Below are 15,220 nucleotides of genomic sequence, written 5' to 3' on the forward strand. Positions count from 1 at the left end.
TCTCCAGTGTTTCATATCCCCCATGGTTCCTCTGCTCAAAAGCATGCTTTTTTTCTTACCCCTAACAACTCTGCTAGCAGTTACTGAAGAATGCTCTTTCTGAATCACTTTAAAATTAAAAAGTTTATTTTTCAAAAAGTATTTTATTTATTTGAGACAGAGAGCACACTCCCCTCTACTGCTTCACTCACCATATGTCTGCTATGGCACAGGTTGTAGTCAGGAACCAGTAGCTCAGTCCTGGTCTCTCACATGAGTGACCAGGAACCCAGTTACTTCAGCCATCACTGTTGCTTCTCAGAGTTTGCATTAGCAGGAAACTGAAATCATGAGCTACAGCCAGAGATCAAACCTAGGCACTCTAATGTGGGAAAACCGACGTCTTAACCAGCATCTTAACTACTAGGCCACATGCCTACTCTAACTTAAATTTTGTTTAATTTCAATTCATTTTAAAATATTTATTTATTATTTATTTGAAAGGCAGAGTTACAGAGAGATGGAGATACATAGAGAGATTTTCCATCTGCTTGTTCACTTCCCAAATGGCTGCAATAGTAAGCGCAGGCCTAAGCCAAAGTCTGGAGCTTTTTCAGGATCTCTCACATGGCTGGCAGTGGCCCAAACCCTTGGACCATCTTTCACTGCTTTCCCAGGCCATTATCAGGGAGCTGGATTGGAAGTGGAGCAGCTGGGACTCAAACCCATACCCGCATGAGATGCTGGTGTCACAGGCAGTGACTTTACCTGCTATGCCACAATGCTGGTTTCTCAACTTAAATTTTAAATATGGAAAAGTACAAAGTATCCATGTACCTGACCTTGAAGAGGAAAAAAATTAATATTTTATTATACTTGGCTTTATATAGTTTTTTTAAAAAGGTTTTTTTTATTATTTATTGAAACTCAGAGTTACACAGAAAGAAGGAGAGGCAGAGAGAGGGCTTTCATCCACTGGTTCACTCCCTAGCTGGCAGCAACGGCCAGAATTGTGCTGAAGCCAGGAGCCAGGAGCTTCTTCTGGGTCTCCCACGTGGGTGCAGGGGCCCAAGGACTTGGGCCATCTTCTACTGCTTTCCCAGGCTGTATCCAGAGAGCTGGGTCCACATTTTTTTTAGAAAAATAAACTATTAAAAGTGAATTTGAAGTTCTCTGTATTTCCCTAAAACAATTTAAATTTTTTCCTAGAAGAAGCCATCACTCTGGATTGTGCATATTGTTCAGTCCATATTTGTTTGTATTTTATATATAACTAACAAGCAGACTTTAAAAATTAGACATATATATGAATTTTCTTTCATATCCTGATGGTTGTTTTTTTCCATGTGTTATCAATCCATGTTGATAAATAGACATAGATCTAGTTAATTTACAATCTATTTGTTGCAATAAAGACAGATAGGTATTTGGGTTCCAATTTTTTTATTATACACATTGCTGAAGTGCCTATCCTTATACATGTCTTGATGTACACATAGCAATGTCCTCTAAGATACATGACTAGGAATTCTGAAACAATTTTCTGTTTTTATTTTTATTTTTTAAAACTTTTATTTAGTAAATATAAATTTCCAAAGTACAGTTTATGGATTACAATGGCTTTCCCCCCATAACTTCCCTCCCACCCACACCCCTCCCATCTCCCGCTTCCTCTCCCATTCCATTCACATCAAGTTCATTTTCAATTATCTTTATATACAGAAAATCGATTTAGTATATATTAAGTAAAGATTTCATCAGTTTGCACCCACACAGAAACACAAAGTGTAAAATACTGTTTCAGTACTAGTTATAGCATTAATTCATATTGGACAACACATTAAGGACAGAGATCCTACATGAAGAGTATGTACACAGTGACTCCTGTTGTTGACTTAACAATTTGACACTCTTGTTTATGGTGTCAGTAATCTCCCCAGGCTCTAGTCATGAGTTGTCAAGGCTATGGAAGCCTTTTGAGTTTGCTGACTTGATCTTATTTAGACAAGGTCATAGTCAAAGTGGAAGTTCTCTCCTCCCTTCAGAGAAAGGTACCTCCTTCTTTGATGGCCCGTTCTTTCTACTGGGATCTCACTCACAGAGATCTTTCATTTAGGTCCTGTTTTTTTTTTTTTTTCCAGAGTGTCTTGACTTTCCATGCCTAAATACTCCCATGGGCTCTTCAGCCAGTTCCGAATGCTTTAAGGGCTGATTCTGAGGCCAGAGTGCTGTTTAGGGCATCTGCCATTCTATGAGTCTGCTGTGTATCCCGCTTCCCATGTTGGATCGCTCTCTCCCTTTTTTATTCTATCAGTTAGTATTTGCAGACACTAGTCTTGTTTATGTGATCCCTTTGACTCTTAGACCTATCAGAGTGATCAGCTGTGACCTGAAATTGATCACTTGGACTAGTGAGATGGCATTGGCACATGCCACCTTGATGGGATTGTATTGGAATTCCCTGGACATTTCTAACTCCATCATTTGGGGCAAGTCTGATTGAGCATGTCCCAAATTTTCTGTTTTTAATAGATTTATTTATTTACTTGAGAGGCATGGTTAGAGAGAGAGAGAGAGAGAGAGAGAGAGAGAAGGAGAGATAGAGATAGAGAAAGGCTTCCATCTGCTGGTTCACTCCCCCAAATGGCTGCAATGGCCGGAGCTGGGCCTATATGAAGCCAGGATACAGGAGCTTCTTGTGGGTCTTCCACATGGGTACAGGGGCCCAAGGACTTGAGCCATCTTCCACTGCTTTCCCAGGCCATCAGCAGGGGGCTGGATCAGAAGTGGAGTAGCCAGAACTCAAACCAGCACCCATATGGTATGCTGGCCCTACAGGCTGATCTTTAACTCTGAAACAATTTTCGTCATGTCACTCTTAAATAATACATTTGCATAGTTTACTCTATGGGATGATTCCTCTGGTTAACTTTCAAAGCCCTTGAAAATCTCAATTTCTAATCTCTATTTCTTAGTCCTTTCCTTCACATGTCCTTTTATTTGTAGCCAGTTCTCTAGCTAATGAACAGTTTTATTTCTTATACTGAAGTCCATCTGTATTCCTACTATGTATTCAGTATTCCTTTGATTTAAACCCTCTATAGACTGTTACTAATATACTAATATGAGATGTTAACAATAGGGGAAGCTGGGTGTGGGAATATATGGGTACCCTTTGTATCACTTCACAATTTTTGTTTTACATTAAAAGCAATATCATTTAACAGAAAAAGACCTAAATAGATTGCTATACTTCCTACAACCCTCTTTTGAACTACTTCAGCCCCAGGGATCTGTTACCTTGTAGTTGCTGTCAATGAAAAACTTTATAAAACAGACTGAAAGCAATAGATGGAACTGTATTTCAATTTCATCAGCGCCAGAAGTACTGACTGCTAATAGAAAAGACTATCAGTTTTTAAAAGCAAGGATCAGGGCTGAGAGTACATTCTGAACATATATTATAAATTTGCTTAACAGAGGTGAATTCTGTGATTAAGTGAATTGGCAAAGGAGTTGATCGATAACATGCCCCCCCCCCTTTTTTTTTCTTCTGAAGAAACTATTACAACAACGATCCAGGATTTATTTCCCAAACTGATGAAGAAAATGCGGGGTCCCATAACTTTGGGTTGCTGCTTGGTTTTGTTTCTCCTTGGTCTCGTCTGTGTGACTCAGGTATACTACAGTTTTCCTTCCCATAGACAAAATATTAGTTGAAACACATTTTATAATTCAAGTTAGGAAACCTTGTCTTAGAAGGATGTTTAGTGACACTCCAAAATTCAACTTGGATCAGGATTTTTGAGTTTCAGCTCATTTTTCCTTACTATAACCTTGAGAGTAATTGTACTTGTCCAAGGAAGTAGCTCAGTAATAGACAATTTTCCCAATTAAAAAAAGTTATTGATTTTAAATAGAGACTACCAGTTACTTGGCAGCTGCTACAGAACATAAGACATTGCATGCGATTTTGACAATCAACTATTGTAAATGCTTATTTTTTCCCCCAGTGACTCAGTATGAAATAAAAAGTTTTTGAGATATTAGAGCCACATTTTTGTTTACATTTGTAACACTCACATTTGCATTTTAGCATAAGTGAAGCTAAAGATTAGATGTGAATATCAAATTCAATTAATAGATTCAATTTTAATACATTAATCATAAAATAATGAAATTATACTTTGAAGTAATTGATTTTTTTTTTGGTAGGCTGGAATATATTGGGTTCTTCTGATTGACCACTTCTGTGCTGGATGGGGCATTTTGATTGCAGCTATACTGGAAATAGTAGGAATCATCTGGATTTATGGTAAATAATAACTATAGAATTTTCAACCAGTTTTGTTTAAATATTTAGCATCATTCCTTTTCATTCATTATGCTTACATAATTATGTTATTATAATTGTAAGATAGAATAAACTGTACAAAATATATTTGCAAGAGCACATAGTTGCAGATGTATACTTCATTGTTGTAGTTACACAGAAAGATAATTTGTGTCACATGATTATTGGAGAAAAATGTGAACAAGGCCTTAATGCATATTTTATGTTTTCTTTAGGAGGGAACAGGTTTATTGAAGATATAGAAATGATGATTGGTGCAAAGAGGTGGATATTCTGGCTGTGGTGGAGAGCTAGCTGGTTTGTCATTACACCTATCCTTTTGATTGTAAGTAATAATATACCATGAACTTTATATCACATTTAAGCATTTCTGATATAAATTTAAAGAATAACACTGGAGGTAATAAGATAAAGTAATAGTCTTATAAATGAATGATTTTAAAAGTGTTTTACAGTATTCATGGTTTTTACTTCCAAATTGCATAGGTTAAAATGCCTTTGCAATAATTACAGAGAGAGGGGGAGAGACAGAAAGAGAGGTCTTCCATCTACTGGTTCACTCCTCAAATGGCTTTAACAGTCTGGGCTGGACCAGACCAAATCCAGGAGCTTAGAACACCATCAGAGTTTCTGATGTGGGTGGCAGGGGCCCAAGCACTAGGGCCATCATCTGCTGCTTTCCCAGGTTCATTAGCAGGTAGCTGGATCAGAAGTGGAGCAGCCAGTACTCAAGCCAGCCACATATGGGATGCAGGCATCGCAGGCAGCAGCTTAACCCATTGTGCCACATTGCCTCGCTTGCAGTATTATTTTTGAAGCCATGGGTTTAAACATTTACCATTTGAGAAAATAGTCTCCTGTAAATTTAAAAGTTATTGATGACTTAAAATTTATCAGTAGGTAAAAACTATAAACCATTATTTATAAAAATAAATCATGAATTTGCTCATTCCTTTAAAAATATTCTGACATATCAATAATTTTCTTAACTTCTCTGCTAAGGACAGAAATTACAAAGATGCATTAAGGCCCAGATCTTGCCTTGAAGGAATTTATTTTAAATATACTGATTGCTAAGAAGCAAAGCTCAGATTTTAGTGCATAGTTTTTCTCTTTATGAGGGAGGTAGTTGGTATCTGAAATTACCATAAGAAGCTCACCTGTGTCTATAGAGACAATGGTTTATATTAATGAATTCTATTTTAAAAGTATTTTTGTAAGATTTATTTACTTGAAAGGCAGAGAGAGAGAGAGAGAGAGAGAGAGAGAGAGAGAAAGGTGTCTTCCTTCTGATGGTTCACTCCCTAGATGGCCTCAACAGCTGGAGCTTTGGTGTTCCGAAGCCAGGAGCCAGGAGCCTCTTCTGGGTCTCCCATGTGGGTATAGAGGCCCAAGGACTTGGACCATCTTCTAGTGCATTCCTAGGCCATAGCAGAGAGCTTGATCTGAAGTGGAGCAGCTGGGACTTGAACTGGTGTCCATATGGGATGCCAGCATTGCAGGTGGTGGCTTTACCCCACTACACCACAGTGCCAGCCCCCTATATTAATAAATTCAACACTTAATACTATTTAGGAGCTGAAGGAAAGGAAAAAATGTCTTACTAGAAAGACATGACATGTAGACACAGACTTCAAATAACACTTCAGGACAGTAAATAGCTGAGTACCAAGTAAGTACTTTATGGGATTAAAATAATATTGGTGTTAGGGTGGGAGCATAAGATTATAGATGTTTTGTTTTTCATTGCCTTTAGGCTTCAAAGGTTTTCTTTTTTATTTTATTTTTAAAGATTTGTTTATTTGAAAGAGTTACAGACACACCCACAAACACACTCACCCCTCCTCCCCCGCCATCTTCCATCTGCTGATTTCAGGGCTGGGCCAGAAGCATGGTACTCCATCTGGGTCTACCAGTGGGTTGCAAGGGTCCAACTACTTGGGCCATCAACCTCTGCTTTCCCAGTTGCACTAGTCGGGAGCTAGATTGGAAATGGTGCAGCTGGAACTGGAACCAGCACTGCAGGTGGAAGCTTTAACCCTCTGTGCCAAAATGCCCCACCTTTTTTTTAAAAAAAAATATTTATCTATTTATTTGAAAGGCAGAGTTACTGTAAGAGAGGGAGAAACAGAGAGTTAAAGATTTTCTTAGCAAAGACCATTAAGTAAGTTCATGCAGGATTTACTTCCCAGCTGAAGTATCATATTTAGGGGGTATACATTTTTTTTTTAATGTTATGAGATCAATTTCAAATAGTGAGTAATTTGGAACTGGATGTTGTTAGGAAAAAAGTTGCAGATTGGTGTCTCCTCACACGGGGCACCAGAAAAAAAATGTTAGGAAAAGAGAAGCAGATTGGTGCCTCCTTACACAGTGCACCAAAATGTTAGGAAAAGGGATTCAGCATAGAGAGGAGACAGTGTACAAATTTACAGCCAGACTGAATTTATTCAGAGAAAATAAATCCGTAGAGGTGGGTGACTTAACTGCCGTGTGCCCGTGATGGGACATGTGGCAGAAGGCCCTGACCCTCAGGGACCAGGCCTATTTTTATTTTAGAAGGGCTGGGGATGGGGGTGGGGGTAGGGGGCATCAGGCAGAGGGGAATTCCTGGAACTGGTCTTTCAGGTGTTCACAGCTACTTGTCTTTCAGGTGGCTGTAAGGGGGGGGGGTATGAAGGCTATAGGGTGTGAGACCCAGTTGAGTTTCAAGGGCAAGGAATACATTCCAAAGTTTATCTCTTTTGAGCAATGAGAGAGAATGGCTGAGGCTTATGTCCTTATTCCATCAGACGTGATGGATTAATATATTTGGGTACTCCATATTACTGCTAAATGACATAAATAGTGCTGCTAAAGGGCCAGCACTGTGGTGCAGTGGGTTAAGCCGCCATCTGCAATGCTGGCATCCATTTTGAGTGCTGGTTTGAGTCCCAGTTGATCCTCTTTCAATCCAGCTTCTCACTAATGTGTCTGGGAAAACAGTGGAAGATGGCCCAACTACCTGGGTCCCTGCATATGTGGGAGATCAGGATGGAGTTCTAGGCTCCTAGTTTGGGCCTGCCCTAGCCTTGGCTGTTGAAGCCATTTGGAAATAAAACAGAAGGTGGAAAATGGATCGATTCTCCCCTCCTCCCCTTTCTTTCTGCCTTAGAGATAAATTATCTTTTTTCAAAAACTAAAAATGCCATTAAATATATCTTTCCTAATCTGACAAATATCTACAATAAAGTAAGACCCTTAGCAACTTAGAAGACCTGAGTAGACTTTTTAACCAGCTAATTTTCATTTATTGCACAGATTTCACAGATTTACTTTAAAACACAAAACATTAAATATTAAATTACTACCATCTATTTTGTATAAAATCATGTATATTGGAATCCAGCATTCCTCACTGTTCTTATAGTTATGCATAATTATGATAATTGTGAAACACTTAAATTTCTGTAATTAAATTTAATTAGTGGAATTAATGCATTTAATTCTAAAGTTATTCTTGCATGTCTATTTATAAAGATCTTACAGACTATTGTTTATTCATTGATTTTAGTAAAACAAAGAGAGCTAAATTTGGGAATCCACTGGGAGATCTTTGGGTTTTGTTTGTTTTGTTTTACTTTACAGATTTCTAAATATTTAGTTTTGATGCTTCAATATCACCAGTCGGGTTTTAAAAAAAAACAATTTTAACTTGGCCTTAAAGTGAATTCATCTTTAATATTCATATTTTTCTGTAGTGCTAAACATAAATTGAGCTTTTGTCTTTCCTTTTTCTTTTTTTTCAGTAAGAGGCTGAAGTGGAGTGTGCTTTGGTAAACAGGCACCAGTAATGACTGTAAATGCATGTTTTGGGGTTGGAGAAAGGGGTACTCTGTACAGTGGAAATAATAGAAACAATTGCTGAACAAGGGGAACAGCATGACCACTAAAGTGTCCTTTTTAAAAAAGATTTATTTGTTTATTTGAAAGAGTTACAGAGAGAGAGGCAGAGAGAGAGAGAGAGAGAGCTCTATCTCGATCTCAGTTTTCCATCTGCTGGTTCACTCCCCAAATGTCTGCAACAGCCGGGGCAGTGCCAGGCCAAAGCCAGGAACCAGAAGCTTCACCAGGGTCTCTCCACATGGGGAGCAGGGGTCCATGAATTTGGACCATCTTCCACTGCTTTCCCAGGCACATTAGCAGGGAGCTGGATCAGAAGTGCAACAGCCAGACTGGAACCAGCGCTCATATGGGATTCCAGTGTTACAGGTGGGGGGCTTAACCCACTATGACACATCACGGGCCCCACTAAAGAGTACTTAAAATTCTCACTGAATTAATATATATGCTGCCTATCTTATGGCATCCAATAAAACCACACTATTTTAAGTGAAAGCTCAATAATGCAATTTCACATATCATTTTACTTTCAATCTAATATATGGCCAAATATTTTATTAAAATCTCTGTTGAATATTTCTATCTTTTATAAAATAAATGGAGGCATTAATTTTTAATAATTTATTCAAAGTAAAAGTGGAAATTATTTAGTTGGTTCATTTCATATTGTTATCTTCTGGCTTCTGATTATCTTAGTTACTTGAATGTATCTTCATTTTTATTGTTTTTGATGTTACTTCTAAGGAATGGAATAAAATTGCTAATTTTTGCAGTGAAGTCTAATCTCTCAATTTGTTGTTTTCATATTTCGCTTTCATAGGCAATTTTAGTCTGGTCACTGGTGAAATTTCATAGACCTGAGTATGCCCAAATTCCATACCCTGACTGGGGAGTTGCTCTAGGCTGGTGTATGATTATTTTCTGCATTCTTTGGATTCCAATTGTGGCTGTGATAAAAGTAATTCAGGCTAAAGGGAGCATTTTCCAAGTAAGTACATTAAATTATGTTTTAAATACTTTCTATACTTATGTGGAAAATGACGATTCATTTGCTAATATGGTGGTAAGATGAGCTTGTGTGGGCTAAAATTAATCACTCTTTCATCTTGGTTATTGATGTACATGATACAATCATCTGTTTCTAGTACATGATTTTATATTATGTATTTGTGTGCCTTCCTGTACTAGACTATAAACTCCTTGTGGGAGGAGTCTGGTTTTGACTTGTCCCTGTATCTACAGGCCTTATTACAGTGATTAGCACCTAATAGCTATGATGTCTATACCTGCTCTGATTTCCTCCTGAAGATTACCTTTTGTTTTGTATCCATAATTTCTATTTTAAAAACCTTATCTAGTTATGATAAACTTCCTAATAGTGTGTTCAGATTGGAATAACTCTGATAAATTATCCTTTAAAATTTATTTGAAAGGCAGCGAGGGGGGGGGGGAGGGAGAGAGAGGACAGAGAGGGAGAGAGAGGGGAGAGAGGTTGAGAGAGGGAGAGAGAGGGAGAGAGAGAGGGAGAGATATCTTCCATCTTCTGGTTCATGTCCCATTCTGGTTCACTTCGCAGACGGCTGCAATGCTAGGACTGGGCCAGGCCAAAGTCAAGAGCTTCATCTGGGTCTCCCACATGGGTGGTGGGGACCCAAGTACTTGAGACATCTTTTGCTGCTTTCCCATGTGCATTAGTAGGGAGCTAGATTGAAAATGGGGCAGCTGGGACACGAACCAGCACCCATATGGGATGCTGGAATTACAGGTAGTGTCTTAATCCTGTATACCACAACACGGACCCCTGATAAATTGTCTTGAATGCAATCTGGGTACTGACTTATCTTTTTAAATGGAGGCCTGAGGGCATGGAATTGATTATGACTTCTAACTAGAACAATGACAAGATAGGCTCAGGAGTCTTAGGTTTAAATAAATTCCAAAGTCCATTTATCAATTGATCTAAATTAATAGTTTGATCCTGGAACTCCCTTTCTTTGGTTCTTCAGACTTTTCCCACTACATACTAGGTTGGATTCTCATCCTCATCCTAAAGTCAGGATGGAAACGCCTGAAAACTCAGTAAAGGTATCTGTAGTGATGAGTCCTCTAAAGGATTCACACTTTATTTTCAAATTATTTATATGCTTGTTTATTTTGGTTTAGTAGTTGGTACAATTCTATTAACAGTTATATGTGATTATATTTTTTCTTGGCAGACTGTGCATAAGAATTGAGAACATCACCTTTTACTGTTCCATGTTTCTAATTTGATTTTTGTTAAAAAAGAAACTTGAAATTTTAAATCACATGGTTGATTTAATATTTGCTTATTTAAAGATTGTAGTACTTAAATTCTAAGGCAAATTTATTTTTTGCTTTGTCTTTTCAGCGCATTGTAAGCTGTTGCAAACCAGCACCTAACTGGGGCCCATACCTGGAAAGACATCGTGGGGAGAGATACAAGGGCATGGTAGATCCCAAAAAAGAGTCTGACCAGGAAATACCTACTGTTAGTGGCAGTAGAAGACCAGAATGAGATCTCACTCTTTAAAAAAACACATATGATTGCAAAATGTGATCTTTTTAGACTAGGAGAAAATCTTATTTATTTGTATGTTAATTGAGTAGAAATTTGTATATACTTTGTTCATAACAGTGTGATAATTTTTTCCCTTTTTAACAGGAATGTCATATAAAAATGTGAATCTATTGTTTAGCAATGTTCTTATATTTCTTTTTAGATTAGCTGTTTGTATGAACACACAGACACATCACAACCTCTATTTCACAATGACATTTTTGTAAATATAGCATAATGTTATTTTAATAAATTGAAGGCTTATTTGGAGCTTATTGTTTAGGAAATAATTATATTTTCTGTAAAGTTTTAAAGTATTTGATCCTATTTTCTCAATATGAAATATTTTTTACAAAGCTGAGAGAAAAATCAGTACATTTTGAAGAAAGTATTGCAAACTAAAGGTATGACTTAATTAAAAATGCAATTCATATATTGAAAAAATGGGCCATTTCTATTATATAAGGTCTGTAGTTTAATACTTTTTATCCAAATATGTCTAAAATCTTCATGTACTTGTTATGGCAGATGTGAACTTAGTGTTTATGTTGTTTATTTACAAAGAGTGAAATGAGACAGAAAAATAAGGATCTGGTATCCAGTAAGTGACAAATCTAAAAAATGGAATCCAAAAGATCAAGTCTTGATGTTCTATATATATTCCTTACTTAGATTATAGATTTAAGAAAACTATGATCTATCTAATTTCTCTTGTTTCACAAAATTAAGAATAGTTCACTACACTCTCTGAAATCTAGGCTACTTTAAATAGAATATGGTCAAAAATGTTAATGAGAAAATGATTTTAATAAAATCTAGCATTTCCTGGTTTTTATATATGGCTAATAGATCAAGTAGAGTGATTTTGTCTAATGTGAAAAAGTTACTACTGACAGGTGATTTTTTTTACATAGTTTATTAGTTAAACTTGTCAAGCATAAGGGAGGCGAATTAGAAAGTCCTGTGTTCCAGGTTCCTTACAAAAGGCAAATGAAATACATCACTAAATCATTTTGTGTTGATTACATATCACTGACAGTTGGTTTAAACATCCCAGCCTAGGGTGATAAATACTGAATAAATGTATAAGGAACTTTTCAGCAATTCTTAAGCTTTTTAGCCTAGGCTTCAGAGATTATGTGAAACTAAAATTATATATATATATCATTTTTTGTGTGTATGTGTACATGCATTTTTTTTCTAGGGAAGAGAGTCCATAGTTTTCATCAGAATATCAAAGAGACTTATCACCCAAAAGTTAAGAAACATATACTGCTGGTTACTTGTGTCTTGCAAGTGAGTGAAAAATGGAAGGAATTTTATTATATGTTCCCTTTCCTCTTCCTTTTGATTAGAGATTAAAGGAGTAAAGGATTATGACACATCTTTGATTTATACTATTAATTTATTTTGAGGGCAGGGTGCAAGGTAGATAAACAAATAGGCCTGTAATTGAACCGTCTCAGCAATGGTAGTGAGGTCATGAGGGTAGGTCAAATATTGTTAGTGAACTGTAAGTATATATGTAATTGCTTCGTTACATTCAAGTTTATAAAATATAATTTGAAGTGGATGCTCTTTAGAGCTTAATAAGACTTTTTCTTAATTTTAATCCAAATTATATTACATACATTCAACCATTGTATTTGGTGCTATTTGAGGTATTGATTTTTCATCAAATAGAAAAATGCATGCAATTTTCTATGGGTGATTCTTGCAATTCAGGGAAGAATTAAGCATTTTAAATGAAAGAATATCTAATTGGGGTAGGGGAGGTGTAAAGAGGAAGAAATCCTTTTCAAAGCTGACCACAAAGAGTAGTTAAGAGCTTGTCTTCACAAGTGTGTAAAACACAGATCTTATCAGAGTGCTCAGTGAATTGTAGGGTGCTCAATGATAGACATCATTACATAGATTCAACAGTGAAAAAACCAAAATTATGCCCCCTGCAAAGAGTTACATCAAATCCCATATAATACAAACTTGGAGACACTTGCAGTATTATATTGTAGACCATTAGAGAACATTTCACACTTGAATGAAATTAAGATTACTGTATCTCAATTATAGTTTTTTTAAAAGTCAAATATTTGAATTGTTTTTCCTTCTTTATTGTATTTCCCTTCCTTTCCTAGCAGAATGTATGTTAGCAACATGTAATCAATTATTTAAATAAATAAAATGTAAGCAGATCAATAAATATCTGGGTTTTGTGTATGACTTCGTGTGCCTGCCCCCTTTTAAACAATAATTTAGTATAAACACACAATCAAGTGAAGTCACTCAAAGTGTCTTTATTGACTGCCTCCACTGTCACTCCATCTGGTAAGATTTTCAGGGGATTTTTGGTTAGCTAATGCACCGTTAATACCCCTGGTGTGTAGGAAATGTTCCAATTCAGCCAGCTTGTATTCCACAATCCTGAGGTTTACCAGGATTCGCTTCTGCATGGCTATCGAGTGAGGGAAGTTGTTTAAGATATCCTGAGAGAGCTTGTTGACTGAAAGATGCTTATCAATATTGTGTTTAGTTGACCCAGTAGCAGTTCTTATTAGTGCAAGAGAAGCTGACTTTTTTGACCTTTTACCAGTGTTTTTCTGTAAAGGAAAGAAATTGTACATATGTAGTTTATTGAGTTTAGCAATTTCCAAAACCTATCAAATAACGACTTGGTTAAGCCCGGTTACCAGAATGAATTGATTTCCCCTACACGCTAGAGATCCAAAATGTTTTACATGATGTCACTGATTTGGAAACATATTTTCCCAGAGCTGGACTGAGAAAAAATATACAAGAATGTAGATTTGTATTCTCAAAGTGCCATATTCTTTGCTTACCTGTCTTGGGCACTCTAAGAGGTCTACATATGGATCTTACTTTGGACTCTTACCTAAAAAGCACTTCGTTTCCAACTTTCATCACTATTTAGACCTTAATTATTTGTAAATGCCCAGAAGATTCCCATAAGGATGGCAGGAGATGCAAACGGAAACAAGGGGTCGAAGGGGAAGAAGCAGAAGGCCAAGGAAGAGAGAGAAGGTACAGGGAGACAGAAGTAGCGAATGGGCTCTTTCAGCTGTACTTTTGTCTGCAGGTGTGTTAGAAGCGGACTGCAGCGCTTAGTGACTTGGGACTTTTTACAACAGACCACAGCTCAAAATGTGGAAATTGAGGGGGTAAGTTATAGAAGTCTGGGGATCTTTTGAGAGAAAAATAAGTCATCACCTCTTACCTCTTATTTTACTACCTTTCTACCTTCCTGCAAACCCAATCCAAGTACGCATCTAGCTTCATCTATTTCCAATCTCTTAGACATACCTTTCCTTTAAACCGTTTTTTCCAGACGAGAAACAGAAAAACGAATACAGCGCAGGCCAGTATGAGAAAAATCATGCTCGTAAGTCTTCCTCAGGGGACAGAAGTACCCAGTTGGTAGTAGGGAAGCAGGGGGCTGCTAGCCGCCCGGAAGTGGGAAGCCGCCAGCCAGGGTGCTAGGCTTTCCTCACTGGTGCAACTGGGACCCTCTGCCGTGATCAAGCTTTATACACCAGAAAGGACATGCGCCCTCACAAGTGATCACGCACGTAGCATCGCTACGCCACAATCTGATGACGTAGAAGCAGGCCAGCACTTAGTAACCGCTCACCTGGTTACTGAATCAGATCATTAGAGAGGAGACTAAGAGACAAAGAGGAGGTTGGGGTTTCCAAGAAGCTGAAATATGGTAGAAAGACCCCACAATGGAATGGTTAAATGTAAGATTTAAAATTTGCTCCCCCCTCCTTAAAAAAAAAAAAAACAAAACGATGTCTTTGCTGCAATCACTTCATAATTCAATTCAAAAACAAGATAGAACTGCACTGTAAAAAGTAGTTCCCCACAAATTTTGTTAAGGTTTTGCCAGAAACTGTACTTCCTGCACACTCCCATTGCTATTTTAGTATTTACTGCAACCCCAGTCCAGTTTGAATAGGTATGTATATTTGTATCTTTTTACGATTTAAAGAAGTAATTTCCGGGGCATTTTCCCATATAATCCTTACAGCAAATCTGTGTTAGAAGTATTTTAAACACTGTGTCTATTTTTCCAAATATAGAGATTTTAGTGTTAAACTCATTTGAAACTGGTAGCAAGGGTAGGGCTTGAATGTTCTGAACTCTACCATCAATTGAGAAGAACTCTCCCGTTCCTTCACCGGCACTCCCATCCTCACGATCTGACCTGACTTGTAAACATAGGGTATTTAGTATTTTCCACCCCAAAAATGGAACAAGGTGCTCATAATTGGTTTAGCATTAATGAGAGGTAACAGATACAGGAATTATTGCACTGCATAAGTTGGAAGTGCTCAGAAAATTCAGTTACAAGTAGAAGATCATTTTGAACTAAAAGACCAGAACTAACAATAGCCAGGGTAATCTCAAGG

The 15,220-nt window shown here is 37.2% G+C and overlaps 2 protein-coding genes across 2 annotated transcripts in view; one reads left to right on the forward strand and one right to left on the reverse strand.

Annotated features, from left to right (window-relative positions):
- SLC6A14 (solute carrier family 6 member 14) overlaps positions 1 to 10,751 on the forward strand; it is a 37,403-nt gene extending 26,652 nt beyond the window's left edge. The window contains exons 10-14 of the mRNA XM_062183837.1: positions 3,539 to 3,657; positions 4,195 to 4,294; positions 4,549 to 4,658; positions 9,036 to 9,203; positions 10,605 to 10,751. Coding sequence (XP_062039821.1) covers positions 3,539 to 3,657; positions 4,195 to 4,294; positions 4,549 to 4,658; positions 9,036 to 9,203; positions 10,605 to 10,751 — 644 coding nt within the window. The remainder of the gene's footprint in view (positions 1 to 3,538; positions 3,658 to 4,194; positions 4,295 to 4,548; positions 4,659 to 9,035; positions 9,204 to 10,604) is intronic.
- A 2,336-nt stretch (positions 10,752 to 13,087) lies between these two features.
- Positions 13,088 to 13,414, reverse strand: CT83 (cancer/testis antigen 83). Its single transcript, XM_062183043.1, has one exon. The coding sequence runs from the start codon at positions 13,412 to 13,414 to the stop codon at positions 13,088 to 13,090; it is 327 nt and encodes a 108-aa protein (XP_062039027.1).
- Between the last annotated feature and the right edge of the window lie 1,806 nt (positions 13,415 to 15,220).

The sequence above is a fragment of the Lepus europaeus genome, chromosome X (genome assembly GCF_033115175.1).
Source record: "Lepus europaeus isolate LE1 chromosome X, mLepTim1.pri, whole genome shotgun sequence".
NCBI classification, from domain to species: domain Eukaryota; kingdom Metazoa; phylum Chordata; class Mammalia; order Lagomorpha; family Leporidae; genus Lepus; species Lepus europaeus.

Excerpts from the sequence above, each read along its gene's own strand:
- CT83 (XM_062183043.1), bottom strand. The coding sequence starts at position 13,414 with ATGTACAATTTCTTTCCTTTACAGAAAAACACTGGTAAAAGGTCAAAA.